The sequence below is a fragment of the Gigantopelta aegis genome, chromosome 14 (assembly GCF_016097555.1).
Source record: "Gigantopelta aegis isolate Gae_Host chromosome 14, Gae_host_genome, whole genome shotgun sequence".
NCBI lineage: Eukaryota > Metazoa > Mollusca > Gastropoda > Neomphalida > Peltospiridae > Gigantopelta > Gigantopelta aegis.
Window position 1 is genome coordinate 54475166 of NC_054712.1, and position 19422 is coordinate 54494587.

At 35.4% G+C, this 19422-nt stretch overlaps 1 protein-coding gene across 1 annotated transcript in view; it reads left to right on the top strand.

Moving 5' to 3' along the window:
* The window catches only part of LOC121388536 (engulfment and cell motility protein 1-like), a 73737-nt gene that overhangs the window by 36942 nt on the left and 17373 nt on the right, over window positions 1-19422 (top strand). The window contains exons 4-11 of the mRNA XM_041519910.1: window positions 4448-4498; window positions 6208-6377; window positions 6849-6948; window positions 7313-7404; window positions 12294-12359; window positions 15816-15894; window positions 16720-16770; window positions 19075-19197. Of these exons, the coding sequence (XP_041375844.1) occupies window positions 4448-4498; window positions 6208-6377; window positions 6849-6948; window positions 7313-7404; window positions 12294-12359; window positions 15816-15894; window positions 16720-16770; window positions 19075-19197 (732 nt within the window). The remainder of the gene's footprint in view (window positions 1-4447; window positions 4499-6207; window positions 6378-6848; window positions 6949-7312; window positions 7405-12293; window positions 12360-15815; window positions 15895-16719; window positions 16771-19074; window positions 19198-19422) is intronic.

Below are 19422 nucleotides of genomic sequence, written 5' to 3' on the forward strand. Positions count from 1 at the left end.
TGTATACCCTAAAATCGTGGAAATCAATAAGACATATTTTTTATACTTTTTACATGAATGATAGTAAAAGAACTGCTGTGTAAAATTTGTCAAAGTATAAAATGCAGTGTCCAATTTCAAAGCACTTCAAACTAATAACCACTTAGTAGGAACACTTATGTTCTGTTTTGTATTTATTAGGTACACTCATATTATAATAGTTAAAAGTTTGTTTTGCTTAACGACACCACTAGAGCACATTGATTTATTAATCATCGTCTGTTGGATGTCAAACATTTGGTAATTCTGGCATATAGTCTTAGAGAGGAAACCTGCTACATTTTTCCATTATAAAGATGATATAAGACGAGGTGACATAGAAAATAATAATGTGGATGGTGTTAATTAGAGCATGGAATGTTCATAATCACTTTATTCCACAGGCAGGAAAGCACGTACCACAGTCTTTGACAAACCAGCTGTTGAACACTGGTTGAGGTGTTTTCTATCCCAGTCAGTGCACCGTGACTGGTATACTACGGACTGGTAGGTGCTGTACTGTCTATGGTAGCAGGTTTCCTCTCTAATACTCAGAAATGTAAGAATAGCCACAAGTTTGACATCAAATAGCTGTAGTTTAAAATATGCTTGATATGTTAATAAACACTTGTTGCAGCCAATGTTCAACAGCTGGTGTAATTAAGGTTGTTGTATTCTGTCTGTGGGCTGATGCATATAAAAGATCCCTTGCTGCTAATTTAGTGGTATTGGTATAAAGTACTCCTACTGGCAATAGTTAGTGGGGATTTCCCTATTAGCTCAGTTAGTTCTGTGCTGGAATCTCATACTGAGAGTCCAAGTTTCGAATCCCTTCAGTGCAGGTTGCTTTTGCTGTTATGTTTGGTGCTGATGTAGGGTGTACACTACCAAATCAAATCCCATAGACGACAATAGTAACATATACGGCTAAAACTCCTACCTGCAACGTATCAACCGACATAAACGCCACGGATATAAATACTACCACCCCTTATACTTAAAGTGAATCAGAAAAAAATGGGGGTCAAGCTGCTCGTTTCTGAGATAACGGGTAGCGTCTATGACTACCCTAGTTTCGCACAAAATTTGAGTACTTTTTTTTACAGGTACCCCATACATGTTTCAAGCACAAGGCTACTTGACACATTGGTACTAGATGAAATAAAATTGCACATTTATTTTACCCAGATGAAACTATTATTTTTTACAACCAACACACTCACATTTATAACCAATCACAGGACTTGTGGTGTTCACTTCTCTATCAAAAGTTGGGTGCACCTCGAACTTTGACCCAGCCGGAAGCTATTTGGTATAGTACTACCTATACTGATAACATACATTTTTCAAAAAGTGTCCAGCTATGTGTCTTTATGACAACCAGGATCTGGTGTATTCTGACATAAACTGACAACCTCACTGAAACTGTTGTTTCTACAGTGCAACCTAAAATAATGTACCCCTCAAAAAGCATATATATTGCATATAGTTTTGTACAAATGCAATATGTCATATTAAACAACAAAATGTTTTAAAAAAAATAAAACTCCTGAAGATATTTACTTTCAGTTGGGTGTGTGTACTCAGGAATATATGTAGAGACAACAAAGATAGTCAGAGTACCTCTACCCCTTTAAAGAATTCCATTAAAACACATGCACTTGATTGACCCCTAGATTATGAAGACCTTAACAGGCACATCAAAGAAATATCAGTATTAAAAAAATACACTATCTGAGGAAGGAAACACAAACATGACTGTACCTGTATGAAGTAATGACTTAATGTCCTGAACATTAGTGTTGGGAGGAAATCCTGTATGCTGGGTGTGGGTGTCTTCAAGTTACCAGGTGTGGGAATTTCAAATCCATTGGCCATGCTGATTTTCATAATGAACCATCAAAACCAATGGCAGCCACCAATATTCCTGACTATATTTTATTTATAGCCTACTGTAGTTGGAGGTTTTAATAGTTGTGATATCTGGAATAATCATGCAGCTTTAACACATTTATTTTTGATTAATTACCGAAAAAACCTATTTTTAAATGACAAAATTACCCGAACATCTATTTTCTTGCATTATTTTCTAATCCGGATGAATACAATATGTACATTAGATGTATTCCTACAATCTGTAATCCAGCATTTTATTTAGCTAGTAACATTAGGTAATACAGCTTTAACAATAAAATAAATTATCAACTTAATCCAAGGCAGATAATCAAATCTGAAAAAATTGGTTCTGAATCTAGTATAAACTCAAAATGCTTTTCATGAGAGCTAACTAAGTGATTATTAAGAAACAAAAATGATCTGGAGATCTAAGTATATGTTTAACAACCTTATTGTTATGTACAAATAAGAACAGAAGGCACAATAGTGACAACAAATTTAATTATGTTTTTTGGTAAAGTTTTTCTTCAAATTTACTTTAAATTTTGCATAAAACTACAAATTTGTCTAAAATATAACTTAGCACCCTATAAATATGTCAAAATGACAATAAAAATCAACTTCTTTACAAATTTGAGTTTTCAGAATTTCATACATAAAAAATTAACAATGTTAATGGGAAACTAAAGACATTAACCCACTATTGGCACATGCTATTTTTAATATAAAAATAAATTGCTATTAAAATCTTAGTTCAGGTTGCCTATATATAATACCATATTTAAGAGCAGTTGTATATGGCAAGTCAAATACCATGTAAAAAGAAATTATTGAAATCTTTACAGTATGAATTATAGGCCAAAACCAACTTTTCTTCAGTGCTAACTTTGATTCAAACTCCATTCAGAGCCATGTACAGAGATTATTGTCAAGGTCAAGGTCATTGTGAACTTGCATGATCGAGTGATGGCTAATTAATCAACCAGTATAGTTTAATTAAATAAAATGACAAAATCATAATATTTTTTATTATGCACTGAATATGTGCTATAGGGTGTACACTACCAAATCAAATCCCATAGACGACAATAGTAACATATACGGCTAAAACTCCTACCTGCAACGTATCAACCGACATAAACGCCACGGATATAAATACTACCACCCCTTACACTTAAAGTGAATCAGAAAAAAATGGGGGTTAAGCTGCTCGTTTCTGATATAACGGGTAGCGTCTATGACTACCCTAGTTTCGCACAAAATTTGAGTACTTTTTTTTACAGGTACCCCATACATGTTTCAAGCACAAGGCTACTTGACACATTGGTACTAGATGAAATAAAATTGCACATTTATTTTACCCAGATGAAACTATTATTTTTTACAACCAACACACTCACATTTATAACCAATCACAGGACTTGTGTTGTTCACTTCTCTATCAAAAGTTCGGTGCACCTCGAACTTTGACCCAGCCGGAAGTTATTTGGTATAGTACTACCTGTAGGGACTGGGTGTGTCCTAAACAGAAGAATTCTGTTGTCCAGTTAGGACTTTTAACAGTTCATCTACCCATGGCCCACAGCTCTGGGATGTAGCTTTACTTGGAGGGGGGGGGGGGGGTATAAAGTGTAGGTATAAAGTGCTCCTTTTGGCAGTAGCTAGTGGGAATTTCCCTTTTTTCCTGGTTTTTTGTTTTTTAAATTTTAAACAATTCAAAGACCTGCAACAAATGTGGACAAAAGTTTAAGAATGTTGCATTGTGTATACAGAAAGTTATACAAACGTGAACAAGTGGGAACATTTCTTCCAGCATTATTCAATGTATGATTGTGTAGATAGGGCTTAAGATTAGCTCCGAGTTCATTTGGAGCCTGTATTGGGATGTAAACCCGGCACCTACCAGTTATGTGCTTAACTACTACACTAGTGTGACTGGTATTTTATTTAGAAGAGCATGTTGGGTGGAGCGGACCGAACCACTTGACCTTCATGTTGGCGAGATTGCTGTAACTTGGTTGACTCACAATTTGTGACAGTAACATCTGTTGTGTCAATTTCCTCCCAGGCTAAACAACATTTTCACAAGTCTTAATTAGGCCTGTACAACAAACTGACTTGGTCATGTTGGCTCAGAAAGTAAACATCAGGTTGTTGACAAATAAAGAAATATTCTTGGTTGTTATCATCTCCCGATCTTAAATTAAACCCCAGATCCACGTGTTTTTTCCTCCTTTTTTTTCTTTTTTTATTCGATAAAATATTTTATTCTACCATTTTTTGCATTTTGATTGAACAAGCAGTTTGACGATTATTTGCAGATGTATGAACTTTGTAATAATATTACTAAACTGATGTTGTTAATATGAAATACACAGGCAGATTTGTAAGAATTATTCATACAGATTTGTTGGAACTAATAATAGGAAACAGGAATGCTGTAACCAGTTTGTCCATATGAACTTTGGTCAGTCTTTTCCCCTACCAAAAACAAACTTTAGTATAATTTAGTAACTGTTTTCTTTTTTTTCAGAATCGGCATGAGATTCAAAATGGCAATGTACTTCAGCTCACTGAATCTCCAGTAAGTTGTTACTTTATTCTTTATATTTGATAAAAGCATTATACGCTGGTTTAACTATACTGGTTTAGCTAAAACACTTCAGGTTGAAAATGATGAGTGTTCACACATGCAATATCTATTCCAGCAGGGCCGTACCCTTGGGAGGGGGGGGGGGGGGGGGCAGTTGCTGCCCTGAGAAGTTATCTTATTAATTTGTAGTGTTAAATTGTATTTAACACATGAAACAGACACAGCAAATATGATAGTTTAGTCTATTTATGATAAAACGGTCAAATAAAGAAGTTACTTTTTCAGCCACATATGATTGAGTCTATTACTGTATTTGACCGGAAATAAGCCCAGGGGGCCAAGACAACTCATTGTAAGCTTAACATGGGGTGGGCTTATTCCCAGACAAGGGGCCAGTTTTGTTGAAAAAACCACACAAAAAAACAACTAATAATTAAAATAAATAATAATTAAATGAACTAGGAAGAAAATGTAAAACGTCCAGTAGCACATCTATTAATTAGTGTTCCATTTGTTATTATTAAATAATAATTGTTTATTAATTAAATTGGTTTTTTTTACTAGTATCTAATTATCAGAAACACACCTTCTATGTTACAATTACTTACCAGTGCTGTTTATTTACATTCAAAATTTAATGCTGAGAAGACTTAAAACAACAAACTCAGTAGCCTATACACACGTTTCTGACAGGCTAACACTACAAAGAATTGTCAATCTAGGCCATTGTTCTTAGCCAATCAGAATACGGTATTTGCCTAATTAGCATTAACTGCGGACCCAGTGTGGTGGTAAAAATAGACATTGGTTTTAGTTCAGACTTGGGTTTAGGTACTTCAAAGAAATACTGCAGACATGAAATTGAAAACAATGTTACACACTGTTACTGTTACACTACTAAATCTCACTGGTGGTAAAATATTGTGTTACATTTGTGTTTAATTATCTGCAGGAGGTATGACCTTTTAAATGAACTTTGAGCAAACTTGCAGTTTTGTTATTTATAAGGTGACGAAGTTGGGGGTGGGCTTATTTACGAATGAGGGCCTAATTTCTTAAATGCTATCAAAACGGAGGGGGGCTTATTCAAAGACATGGGCTAATTTCCGGTCAAATACGGTAATCTGAACTTGTGTAAGAGATCAAAACAAGTCTGTTAGGCCATTGCTAACAAACTTACTGTTTATTCTGACTGTGATGTTACTTTTGCCTTGTACAAGTTTAACTAAAACAGTTTGCATTCACTTAACTAGAAAAAAAAGAGAATTATTAGTTATAAAAAGTTAAACATTTGGTAACCAGACAGAAGTTAGGATGTTGTATTTAATTTATCATACACTAACTAAACCAAATTACTGGACAAAACTTTCATGGTTAAAATCTGTAGTGTTAAAAAACAAATCTGTTTATCCAAACAAAAAGGCACCGTGCACAGTAGAGTACATTTATAATGAACATGCTTAGAACAAATTACTGCATAGAACGAACTGATCATAAAGTCCCATTTTATCTCCCTATATTAGATTATTAATAATTTTAATGTGTTCTACAAACTACTGCTATAACAAACTAATTATCATGGTCCCTTCAGGTTCGTTGTAAAAGTACTTTACTGTATATGTTTATGAAAGAAATATCTTACAAAATTCTTGCTCTTGTTTGGTTTGTTGTCCAATAGATTTTATTCTTTTACTTTCTAGATGCAAAAGGCTCAAACGATTCATGAACAGTTAAAGTCCGGGCAGAAGAAACTTGAATATGAAGCTCTCCAACAGCTGGCCACGTTGGCCTTGGACCACTCCTTTGCGGTGGAGTTCATTAGCAAGGGAGGCCACAACCTCATCATTAAACTGCTGACCGATGGAAAGTAGTAAGTTATATTACTTTGTTACACACCCGTGTAATGGGACGACCCGTTGTAGATCAATATTGTCTTCAAAATATGTTGTAGATCACTTCTGAGACTTGTGATTTGGTATTCCGAGATCATGACCCAAGTGTTCCAAGTAACCATAAATGGATGACGTCATTTTAGGACATCATTTATATCTATGACATCATTAACGTACACATTTTCAACCCAATGTTGAGGCTTTTTATTTAGTCTTTTCCCTTTGAACTATGTTAAAAATGACTTTTAAGGGTGTGTAAGAAATACAATAATACACTCATGCCTGTGGGAGATTATTTATCTTGCAACTTGTGGTTTCCATCTGTATCTAACTTGCTTTCTACGTTTTAGGGTGGGTTTTTTTTTTAGCTAAAGTGAACCCTGGGGTTTGCTTAATACATGGTGAATGATCCCTGCTCAAATCATACATACTGTTTTGTTATTTTTCAGCCAAGGTGACCCGCTTGCCAAGACGCTTATATCTTTCATGGCACTCATGGATCATGGCATTGTGTCATGGGACGTGCTTGAACCAGACTTCATCAAAAGGGTGAGATATTAACAGACGCCTTGTTTCGTTTTGTTATGTTTTGCTCATCTCTGCTTTAATCTTGCTATTGTTACTACTACTGAGGCATTACCGCTCACAAAATCTACCATTAAAAATTAACTCATTATCTCATTGTAATTTGCATAATCTTGGACTATGTGTGTTGTTTTGTTTAAGTAATGGTTAAAAATAATATTGACATAAAATGAGATGAATTTGGCCAGACACCTAGCAGTAATGTATTAAATGCTTTTAGAATGCAGGTGGTGGTCTTTTACCATAGTTATTTTTCTTAATCTTATGCTTATGCTTTTAATATATATGTACTTTCAACAGTCAATGAACATTATGTTTTATGTTTTAGGTTGCTGACTGTGTTAATTGTGTAAACCCAAATCTGGATAGTCAGTGCTTACAGTCTGCTCTAGAAATAATGGAATCCATTGTTCTTCATAGGTTTGTATTTATTTATTTCTGCGAATAGGATGGCAGGTTAGAATAGTCATCCATAGTACAGTGGATTCCAGAATCATTCTCCTGAGAGTTATTTGTTTTTTTCAGCCAATTCTCCATAAAATCATAGGCTGTGGTAGGTGCAATTCTGTCCATGAATATATATATATATATATATATATATATATTTGTATACTCTTGGAAAGAGTAGCCTAATGGGGTTCCTGCCATAAAATATATATGTGGTGGGTTGGATTGGGGAGGATAAATAGAGGTGACACAAAGTGGCCAATTTGAGCACAGAAGGGGTGAATAGGCTAATGCTTTGAAATACTGAGATGAAGTGATTGAATGCTGGGACGCTTCTCGTTTTGACAGCCTGCACCACCAGGTTGGATTTTGTTTTTTTAGCGAAATTCTTTGCCTCCACATAATTTTTCTGGCTGACTTTTGTCAATATTTTTCCGTGACTCGTATGATGGGCATTCTGCAAAATGCCATGGTTGTTTGTGTTTAGTTTCGACATGTCTGAGCCTGTCTTAGCAGCACTGAAAGATTGATCGCCCCACTCTAAAAAGAAATAGGAAGCTGGGTCGGCCCCTACTACTATTTTGTAAACTTTACTCTGTTTTATATAGATACCATCTTGTATCCTCCGGAACCAGGCCCATCCACACCACTATACCAACTATGACGACTGGACCATACCCTAGTCTGATACTCTCTCATTCATACGGATCCAGCTTCTCAAGATCTGTATTTCAGCATAGCATTACACCTTCAGCATCTCATGACTGTCACTCTAGGTTTTTTTTTTTTAATGGATGCAACCCATCTCGTCCCTACAAGCTGTGCACCTTAACGAGACCACACACGTGGACATATAGATCAGACTTTAAACTTTTAGACCTTCGTTCAAAATGTTTATGTCGAAATTACTTTAAAGAAATAAAATATTAAAGAGATATACCTTAGTTTTTAAACACTACAACATATTTTTCACTAATAAAGCCATTTTTAATCATTTAAATTAGGAGTACTTACATTTTATTATTTAGAATATTGATTTTAGTACACCTGAATTGGTTCTAGTCATCCAGGTTTTTTTCATAATTCTAAAAACGCACGTTCATCTGAGAAGTAATGGTTATTGAGACAGGCTCTAGTTTTATTTTTAGATGATATTTTCAGGTTTAAACACAACAAACTTCAGCTTTTTTCTGTTATAACCTTATCCAAATGTTTTGCAGGTGTGTAGATTAAAGTTACATTCTCTGGTTACCATATTATAACATCATGTACAAATGTGAAATACAAGCTCAAATGCACTTTTAAAAAAGTCGTGTGTGTTCGCTATGAACGGATATCGTTAAACGTATACGCTTGATTCGTCGTCTGTCGTCTGTGCCGCCATAGCTCAGCAAAGCACAAACGACAGCCTGTTGTCAGTTTCAGTTAACACGTGCGTTTGCCGATTTCATATTGTAGGGTTCGTCTCAAAAAATTAAAAGAGAAATCTTGCGCTGTACGAAGAGCGTTCGGTTGAGGATACGGTACTAGAGTCTTTAGTTAAAACTGGTTTGATCTTGACAACGTATTATCGACAGTCGTACCTTCCTATTTCAGAATTGATATTTTATAAAGTGTTAGTAGAACTTGCAAAGTTTAGTTTGTATACTAGTAACACATTAATCTGGTACAAATGGGTTATAACTCCGATTTTATGTTTCCTACCGGTTCATGCTTTGTGAATATAAGGTCATTGCATGTCCCAAACACATTCCCACGGTTACATTCGATAAAACGCAGCTACTGTACAATGAAGTTCCAAAATGTGAATATTCGCAAAAACGCAGCCACGTGCAAACCATGTCACCACTGCACGTGCGTTGTCTGCACGTGCAACATGAACACCGACAGTATAAAAGTGCAGGGTGTTCGCTTGCCTGGCCTCTGTATCTGGCCGACAGTTGACAATCCAGGACATGCCACGTCTCAGTGAACTGCAGAGAAACAATGCCATCGGCCGACTAGACGCAGGCGAATCCAGAACGGCCATTGCCAGGGCATTCCATGTGTCCCCAAGCACCATCTCCAGACTGTGGGACCGTTACCATCAACATGGATCAACACGTGACCTCCCTAGATCCGGTCGACCACGGGTCACTACCCCCGGGCAGGACTGCTACATCCGGGTACGCCACCTTCGGGAACGATTGACTACTGCCACCTCCACAGCCGCAGCAATACCAGGTTTGCGCAGGATATCCGACCAGACCGTACGGAACCGCCTACGTGAGGTAGGAATTCGTGCCAGACGTCCAGTTCGAGGTGTCATCATAACACCACAACACCGTCGACTCCGACTGCAGTGGTGCCAGATTCATCGACAATGGCCTCAACTGCGATGGAGACAGGTGTGGTTCAGTGACGAGTCCCGATTTCTGCTCCGACGTCATGATGGAAGATGTCGCGTGTATAGGCGTCGTGGTGAACGTTATGCGGCAAACTGCGTGCAGGAAGTGGACAGATTCGGCGGGGGTAGTGTCATGGTGTGGGCAGCCATCTCACACACTGGCAGAACTGACCTGGTCCACGTGCAGGGCAACCTGAATGCACAGGGCTACATTGACCAGATCCTCCGGCCACACATCGTTCCAGTTATGGCCAACGCCAACGCAGTGTTCCAACATGACAACGCCAGGCCTCACACAGCACGTCTCACAACGGCTTTCCTACAGAACAACAACATTAATGTCCTTCCTTGGCCATCGATATCACCGGATTTGAACCCAATTGAGCATCTATGGGACGAGTTGGACCGACGCCTCCGACAGCGACAACCACAGCCCCAGACCCTGCCCGAGCTGGCAGCAGCCTTGCAGGCCGAGTGGGCCACCATCCCCCGGGACGTCATCCGTACTCTGGTTGCTTCAATGGGCAGGCGGTGCCAGGCAGTTGTCAACACACACGGAGGCCACACCCGGTATTGACTCCAGATGACCTTGACCTTGGTGGTGTGTCCTATCACTTACTCACAATGGACTAGAGTGAATTGTGAACAATCCTGCAACATTTGGTAATTATCGGACTCACCATTCAATAATTAAATCAATTCTCCAAATGTTACGACAATGTGGTTTTGCGTTTCTTCTTTTGAAGAGTATATTTTAAAAATAAAATATACTAAAGTAGACAATGAACGTTTTCGCTTCTTAATTTTAAGTGTTAAAATCAACAAATTCAAATAAATATTATTTCGTTTGGAAAGGGTAAAGTTGGGGGGGGGGGGGTGTTTAACAACATTAAAGATAAAGCATATTGATTTAATAATCATCCGACCCCATACAACCATAAATAAAATGTGTTGAGTGCATCGTTAAATAAAACATATCCTATCCTTCCTTCCATTTGCTGTTGGATGTCTAACATTTGGTCATTTTGACATATAATCTTAGAGAGGAATCGGGTGTATGTGCAGGGGGAGGGTATTGGAGGTCGAAACCCTTACTTGCCCAAGCTTCAAAAAAATTGAAATGTATTTTTGGGGGGAGCATGGCCCCCATATAAACTTCTCTCAACACAGTCTATAACCCCAATCCTGCTGAAATCCCTGCACACACGCCTTGGAAACCCGCTGCATTTTTTTTTAGCAAGGGATCATTTATATGTATCATCCCACAGACAGGATATCACATACATTGGTGTTTTTGTATACCCGCCGATGGGGATCGATCCTAGACTGACTGCGCATTTCCATAAAACACCTTTTTAGGTCTAAATAATGAATAAAAATAACATATAGTCTTGAAAAATGTTACGCAAATCAAACACAGTACCCTCTTCCTCTACCCCTAGAGCGTTACTTAATTAGTAACACCCACTTACATGTAACATGTATGCCAACAGCTGGCCACTGTCAAAATTTCAAGGCAAATCCCCACTCACCGACCCCTGTTTTGGAGATATGAGACGACCCCTCAATCAAGACAGTTAAATTTGTTCAGAAATTGCGAAATCTCACGTGATCTCTTGTTGGGGAATTCTATACTTGTGATAAGCCAATGAAAACCGAGATCGGTACGATCCCGTCAAAAGTGTCCCACTTTCAAAACACTGCCTTTGTTTTTGACCTGGATAAGCCAGCGCAGTGAAACCAATATGGAGTGTGGCGTCATATATGGACCAAACGTAATTGGATTTTCTGTTCTATATGCTTAAATAATAAAAAATATTCCAGGGAATGTAGTTTTAACTAAACTTACTGTCCATTTTCAGTCTAAAATTAGGGTCTGTACTTTTGAATCGTCTGATCCTCTCTTCTTTCTCGTCTTTATTTTTGGACTGTCTTTCTAATATGATCCAAATTATATAAATATTTGGCTGAGCAGTCAATTCTTTTATTTTTGGCTTGTTAACATTTTATTAAATTTTTTAAATTCTATTAACTTTTTCAAAATTCTGCCTATTTTCAACTCTAATCCCCCTCCACACACACACACACACACACACACACACACACACACACACACACACACACACTGCTTGAACCTTAATTGGATATAGGCACGTTAATATGTTATCCAATTCAATCCAGTCTGGACTTTTTTAATGCAGTGCCTCAATATATTGAGCTGACATTTTGTGTATATCTGTATCATGTACTGTTACAGATCATGTTTACCTTTCATGGCGATTTACCCACTTTTCACAGAGTTATGGCTCATGAAGTTAGGAGATAGGGAAATGTGTTCAGCCCGGTATGGTCATGTATTGCTTTAGTAGTACTCTGAGAATACTTGTTAACCAAGCATTCCTTTCTGTTTATTATACAAAATGATAGATACAATATTAACATTAATATAATTGTTGTGAATGTGTTTAATCGACAGCTCTGGAAAGCAGTACCTGGTCGACCAGATGATAACTCCGGTGAACATTATTCCACATCTACAGAGGTGAGACTAACTTCACAATGTTAGCATGGTCTGTGTTGTTCGTTTATCATTGTCTTTGTAAACGTGGCTATTCTGGTAACTTGTGTTCTTCATATTATAGTCGGGAGAATATTCTTCAAATAATATTTAAAACATTTATACTAATGAAAAAAAATAAGGGATCACCAGACTTTTGACGTGAACACAATTATGGACATTGATTGATTGCTCCCCTATCATAGATTATGGGGAGCCATATAATATTCTACCATACTGATACCATATAAATTTACATGCTAAGGGGAGCTAAATCGTCCTCTCTTTGATCTAGTCTCAGGGGAGTGATGGGGAACGTGTGATAACTCCCCTTAATTCATGAAGTCTGTGGCCATATTATACGTAGTATATCTACTCCATTGGATATGAACCTAGGACCTTATCACATGGAGTGTTTTATTACACTCAACTAAAATCTTCCTGTCATGTGATCTGTTTTACTTTATGCTTATCTCGATGTAAGTGTACAACAATTGAATACCTACCAGGAGATAAAGAGGTAACAACAATTGCTGTGAACCACACAGCATTTTTAATTATTAAACATCATTATCGGAAATACTGACCTTAAAACTGAAAAGCAAAATCTCAGGGGAATTTGTGGGGACGGAAAGTGATAGCTTTCTTTAAACAGCAAGGTGTGGATGACGTAAATGCTAACAGCAAATAGTGGTAAAAAAAACCCAAATCCTTCATCTATGGTGTTAGGGAAATTAACACACATTACATGTGACTCTAGTTAGTAATGAATTAAAATTCAGTGTACATTTACAAAATGATCCCTTAATTCTTTCCATCAGTATATTGTTAAATTGTTTCGAGACAGCTGGTATGTTGACTGATGTTATGTGAATTGTCAATATTGTTTTCATGTGAATGTAGAATCTATCTTTACTGTGGTTACTATGGGGTTTGGCATGTTGGGAATCTTGATTGCTGTCTAGGCAATACTTGTACTTTGAAGCATGTTGTTTTGTTGTACGGCCAACCTTGCCATTTAAGGGGTGCTGTCATTCTGGCTGCCCATCAGTTCCACCCCAAGACTAGCTCGAGGAGAGTAATCTTTAGCTCCTCTTAGCATGTGAATTTTAAAAAAAAAAGGAAAAAGGAACTACAAAAGTATTAAATATTAATGCTCAATATGGTATAAAAAATTTAAAGAATTGTTTCCATTGAAACCACCTAAGTTAAACGTATATAAAAATACTTGACGTTTCGTCAGTAAAAAAACAACATCTTCACAAGAAAAAATATGGTATGAAAATTTAAAAGAATTGTTTACATTGAAACCACCTAATGCTCAATATGGTAAAATAACTGCCCATAATGTAAGGTAGTAGAAGAATTAATCTCTCACCTCAGTTTGTTTTCACAGTGAGGTCTGGTAAGGTCTGTTCTTCAAAAGATCAATAGGGAGGTGAGGGCACCAAAACTATTATTGAAATCCTAGATCACATTATATGACACATTGTGAGTTAAGTTGCATAGTGTGTATTGAAAAATCAGTAATATTTGTTTTGTGGCTAGTGGGCATGTAGAAAAACTGTCTAATGTCTCTCTTAAAAAAAGTTTAATATTCTGTTAAAAAAAGTTTTTGTGGGTTTTTTAAAACATGGCTGATTATGTTTTAAAACCCCCCAAAACAACTACAGCTGTTATAAAAGGGAGTTAAGGTGACTGTTTCAATTCATGTTACTGTAATACAGAAGACAATTTTATTACTATTAATGTTTTCATGAGTGTACAAACCGTACACTAGTATGGAGGATTTTAATGTCCGCTTAGTCTTTTAAAACGGAATAAATTTTTTAAAAATAAAACAGTCCAAATAAAATCAACACTTTGGGGTAGAGGTGTATAGCAAAAAATAGTATGGTTTGTATGTTCATGAAACGATCATATTTTTGTTGTTATTCTACTTCCATTGTGACACAACTACAATGTACAATACATATCCTATTGTATGTAGACATAAGGGGACACAACTCATTTCCCTGCGTTAAAGAGATTTACATAAAATAGGACACATTAACATTGTAGTTATGTTACAATTGATATGTGTGAATAATAATCTTGTGAGTTTTATTTGTGTTGTGACCGTAGAAGCTTTGTGTGTATTGTGAATATGGTGAACAGGGCCTTGGCTTGCTGGGCTGATAGACATCAAGGCATGTGGTGACTGGCACAAGTAAACTAAAGTCTAAACTAGAGATGGAACACATTGTTCCATCTGTGCATGCATAAGAAAAGTCTGTGTTGGTGCATTTGTTCTGTTTTTTAAATCACATTATTAAAAATAATGTATGCGGGGTTTTTTGTTTGTTTTTTAGTCAATGTAGGACATTATTTTCATTGTTAATGATGACATTAGCATACTTAAATTTGTTTAGTTTTTTTTTAATCAGATTATTAAATATGGGTTTTTTGTTTTGTTTTAATCAATGTAGGACATTCTTTTCATTGTTAAACATAACATTAGCATACTTAAATTTGTTTTTTGTTTTTTAAATCATATTATTAAAAATTAAAAAAATTGTTGTTTAAAATTAATGTAGGACATTCTTTTTATTGTTAAGCATACTTAAATATATTTTGTTTGAAATGTAATTAAATATCTTAATTAATATTTTATATATATATATATATATATATTGTTTGAAATGTTACATCCATTTTTATTTTGACAATTAATATGAGCTATAATAAGGAAATTTAACTTTTATCCAAATTATACTTATGGAAATAGGCGATATTTTTATTTATACTTGGTTCAAACTGTTGCAATTTTTTAATGGTTCTTTTATTGTTTGGTATTAAATTTGTTTAAGTGTTTATAGCATTTTAGAATAGTTTACTGCCAAAAGTGACAATGATATTTGAATGTGCATGTACTGGTGTAATGTTTATAGTAAGAGTCCATGTGTAATTATCTTTCAGTGAAAAGCATGAAAAGCTTCGCATGAAAGTACCAGTGTATATTTTTAAAATATTTATAGTTCATTTTAAATTAAAATATTTGTGATAAAGTCTTTTCTTCTTTTTTTTTACTTGTTGGCTCTATTAAATAAAACTTTTTTTTTTTTTTTAAACTTAAGATAGTGTATGTTTTTTTGTTTTTCTTAAATACTGGTATACAAAACACTATACACTATTTTTTTTTCTAATCTTAACAATGACATTACTGTTTAATTTTTAAAAATCCTTTTCTTCTAAAATTACATTCTATAATAATGCACTCAATCATATAAAAGAACAAGAGAAAATAAATTTTGCAAATATGATGTGCCATTGCCTTTGTGTTGGTGTGTGTATTTTGCTCACCAGCCGTGTCACTAACCCATCTTCACTCTACACCAGTCGCTATGTGAACAACACCCCGGGGCGGAAGTTTTCAGAGCCCGACTTTCGCTTTTGTTCTAGCCAAAAGTCGGGAATCCAGAAAAACGCTATAGCGCTCATCAATGCCTTGTTCATAAGGGCAGAGAATGAAAAGAAAAAGGTGAGAAGATTTTTATATATGTGTGTGTGTGTGTGTGTGTATGGGTGGGTGGGTGTGGGTGTGTATGGGTGGGTGGGTGTGTGTATATATATATATAATATTTTTTTTTCATTTTTTTTTTTTTTTTTTTTGAAGCATTAGCACAGACACTGACTGTTGCAACTTTGAAGATTATGCATTGCGCCCCCCCACCCCCCCCCACCCCCACCCTCTGTTAACATGCTGATTATTATAACTACCCCCAACCTCTCCCAGTCTTTAATCACAGAAGTAAAAAGTTAATTATTAGGGTCTGGGGTGACTAATATATTATGCTACTGGATTTGATGTTTGTGTGTGCATGTGTATTAGAAAAATGGTTGGCAATTGTATTAATCAGGTCACAGTATTTCATGCAGAGTGTCAGTCGGTTTATGTAAGTTTAAAACCATGCAAGTCACAAATTAATTACATGGTGCGCTGTTACGTTTTAAAATTAAAAGTTGAAAGCTTCAGGATCACAGAAACTTTTCTGCATTAACTTTTGGACACTTCATGCCTAGCACGTCAGTAACCTGATTGTAAACTACTATCTCACTGGAAAATCAGCTTGCTTAGAATACATTTGGAACATTAATGCACCTATATCAAAAACTATCATAGAACATACTATAAGAGTTAGAATTAAATTCACATAACTGGACAATCAGTTACCTAAGTAAAAATCATGTGAACAAACTTCTGGTTACCTGTGCAATGAACCATATATGCTATATTGGTACTCCCAGATCAAATTACAAGTTTTTTAATATCTATTAATTTGACATCTTATTTTCCTTGTTTCAGAAAATTGCTGAAAGTTTACATTCCAAAAGCATGAGAACTGTGATACTCAGTGTAAGTATTGTATTTAATTTTGATAATTTAAATACATTCTGTGCTGCCTAAACATTATTTATTACTTTGAGCATTATTTATTACTTTGAGCATTATTTATTACTTTGAACATACATTTTGTAAACACTTTTAAATACCAACATTACAGAAATGGAATAATTTGTATGCGTTGTCACTGAATGATGTAGATGGCATAAGAGTTATTTCTTTCATACATCTGTATATCCACCCATCTATCTGTGCTTCTTCCAGACTCAAATTTAACAGTCGATGCGGCAAATTACTGCCCCAATTCCCTGAAAAGTAAACAGTGTGTCACGGCCAAACTGACTGTGCCTTATTTGGTATGTTACTAACTGATCATCATACACAAATGCGACTCTTGAAAGTTGTTTCATTATGAAAAGATGAAACTGTTCATTTATTTTGAATGGGTGCTGTTGTGGTGTTATATTAAAAAGCCTTTTGAACTTTGTCTTTTTGCCCTGCCTTCTGGCTGTAATGCACTCATAAAATCTTCTTTGTTCTAGGCCAGATTGCCTTGCCCTCTTTAAGATGGTTGATCATGTATGAAAAACCACCCACTTGTCTAAAATACTGTTTAAAAAACTTAACAAAGCACCAATCCTCCTTCATGCATTTCTTACCTTTTTGATACTTTTCCTTCACTATGTCAGTAAATACCGCTTGCCTAGCTTATAAAAATCTGATCTAGACACCCCTGTTACTGGTAATTTAAAACATAAGTTCCAATGAAATTAGCACTAGTGAGACTGATTGCTCTGTAATATGTAAATTGATTGTGCATGCGTAAGCACTGTAAATATGTTTCAGTTGCAAAATATTTTTAATTGTCTTTTAAACCTGGCTTTTAAGGAGGGTATGTTAGACAAGAAATCCTACACTATTGTCTGTTAGATATTCATTGTTTAAAAGCACATTAAAACTCCTAGTATTGTGATATGACGTTTTTCATTAGATGTTCATTGTTTAAAGCACATTAAAACTCCTAGTATTGTGATGTGACGTTTTTCATTAGATATTCATTGTTTAAAGCACATTAAAACTCCTAGTATTGTGATGTGACGTTTTTCATTAGATATTCATTGTTTAAAAGCACATTAAAACTCCTAGTATTGTGATGTGACGTTTTTCATTAGATGTTCATTGTTTAAAAGCACATTAAAACTCCTAGTATTGTGATGTGACGTTTTTCATTAGATGTTCATTGTTTAAAGCACATTAAAACTCCTAGTATTGTGATGTGACGTTTTCATTAGATGTTCATTGTTTTAAAGCACATTAAAACTCCTAGTATCGTGATGTGACGTTTTTCATTAGATATTCATTGTTTAAAGCACATTAAAACTCCTAGTATTGTGATGTGACGTTTTTCATTAGATATTCATTGTTTAAAGCACATTAAAACTCCTAGTATTGTGATGTGATGTTTTTCATTAGATATTCATTGTTTAAAGCACATTAAAACTCCTAGTATTGTGATGTGACGTTTTCATTAGGTATTCATTGTTTAAAGCACATTAAAACTCCTAGTATTGTGATGTGACGTTTTTCATTAGGTATTCATTGTTTAAAAGCACATTAAAACTCCTAGTATTGTGATGTGACGTTTTTCATTAGATATTCATTGTTTAAAGCACATTAAAACTCCTAGTATTGTGATGTGACGTTTTCATTAGATATTCATTGTTTAAAGCACATTAAAACTCCTAGTATTGTGATGTGACGTTTTTCATTAGATCTTCATTGTTTAAAAGCACATTAAAACTCCTAGTATTGTGATGTGACGTTTTTCATTAGATGTTCATTGTTTAAAGCACATTAAAACTCCTAGTATTGTGAGGTGACATTTTTCATTAGATGTTCATTGTTTAAAGCACATTAAAACTCCTAGTATTGTGATGTGACATTTTTCATTAGATATTCATTGTTTAAAGCACATTAAAACTCCTAGTATTGTGATGTGACGTTTTTCATTAGATCTTCATTGTTTAAAAGCACATTAAAACTCCTAGTATTGTGATGTGACGTTTTTCATTAGATGTTCATTGTTTAAAGCACATTAAAACTCCTAGTATTGTGAGGTGACATTTTTCATTAGATGTTCATTGTTTAAAGCACATTAAAACTCCTAGTATTGTGATGTGACATTTTTCATTAGATATTCATTGTTTTAAAGCACATTAAAACTCCTAGTATTGTGATGTGACGTTTTTCATTAGATGTTCATTGTTTAAAGCACATGAAAACTCCTAGTATTCTGATGTGACGTTTTTCCTGCAGCATGTGATCCGCGGGGTTCATAATGTGGGCAATGAGATGGCTCACCAGCTGTACGTGCTGCAGGTTCTCATGATGAACCTGCACGAAGAGAGGATGAAGTTGCCCGTCGACCCACACGACCAGGTTTGTGTGTCGCATTATTGAATCTTAAAAAGAAACCAGTAAATACCACTCTTGTCGAGGGTATGATCAGTCGCCGTGTTAATGTTAAATGTGAAATTAGATTGGGGGCTTTATTGTTTGTTTGTTTTTGGTGTGGGTTTTTTTGTTGTTGTTTTTTGGGGTAGTTTTTGTTTTGGGGGGGGGGGGGGTATATTAATTTGTGGTTGTTAGGTGTCTAATACATTG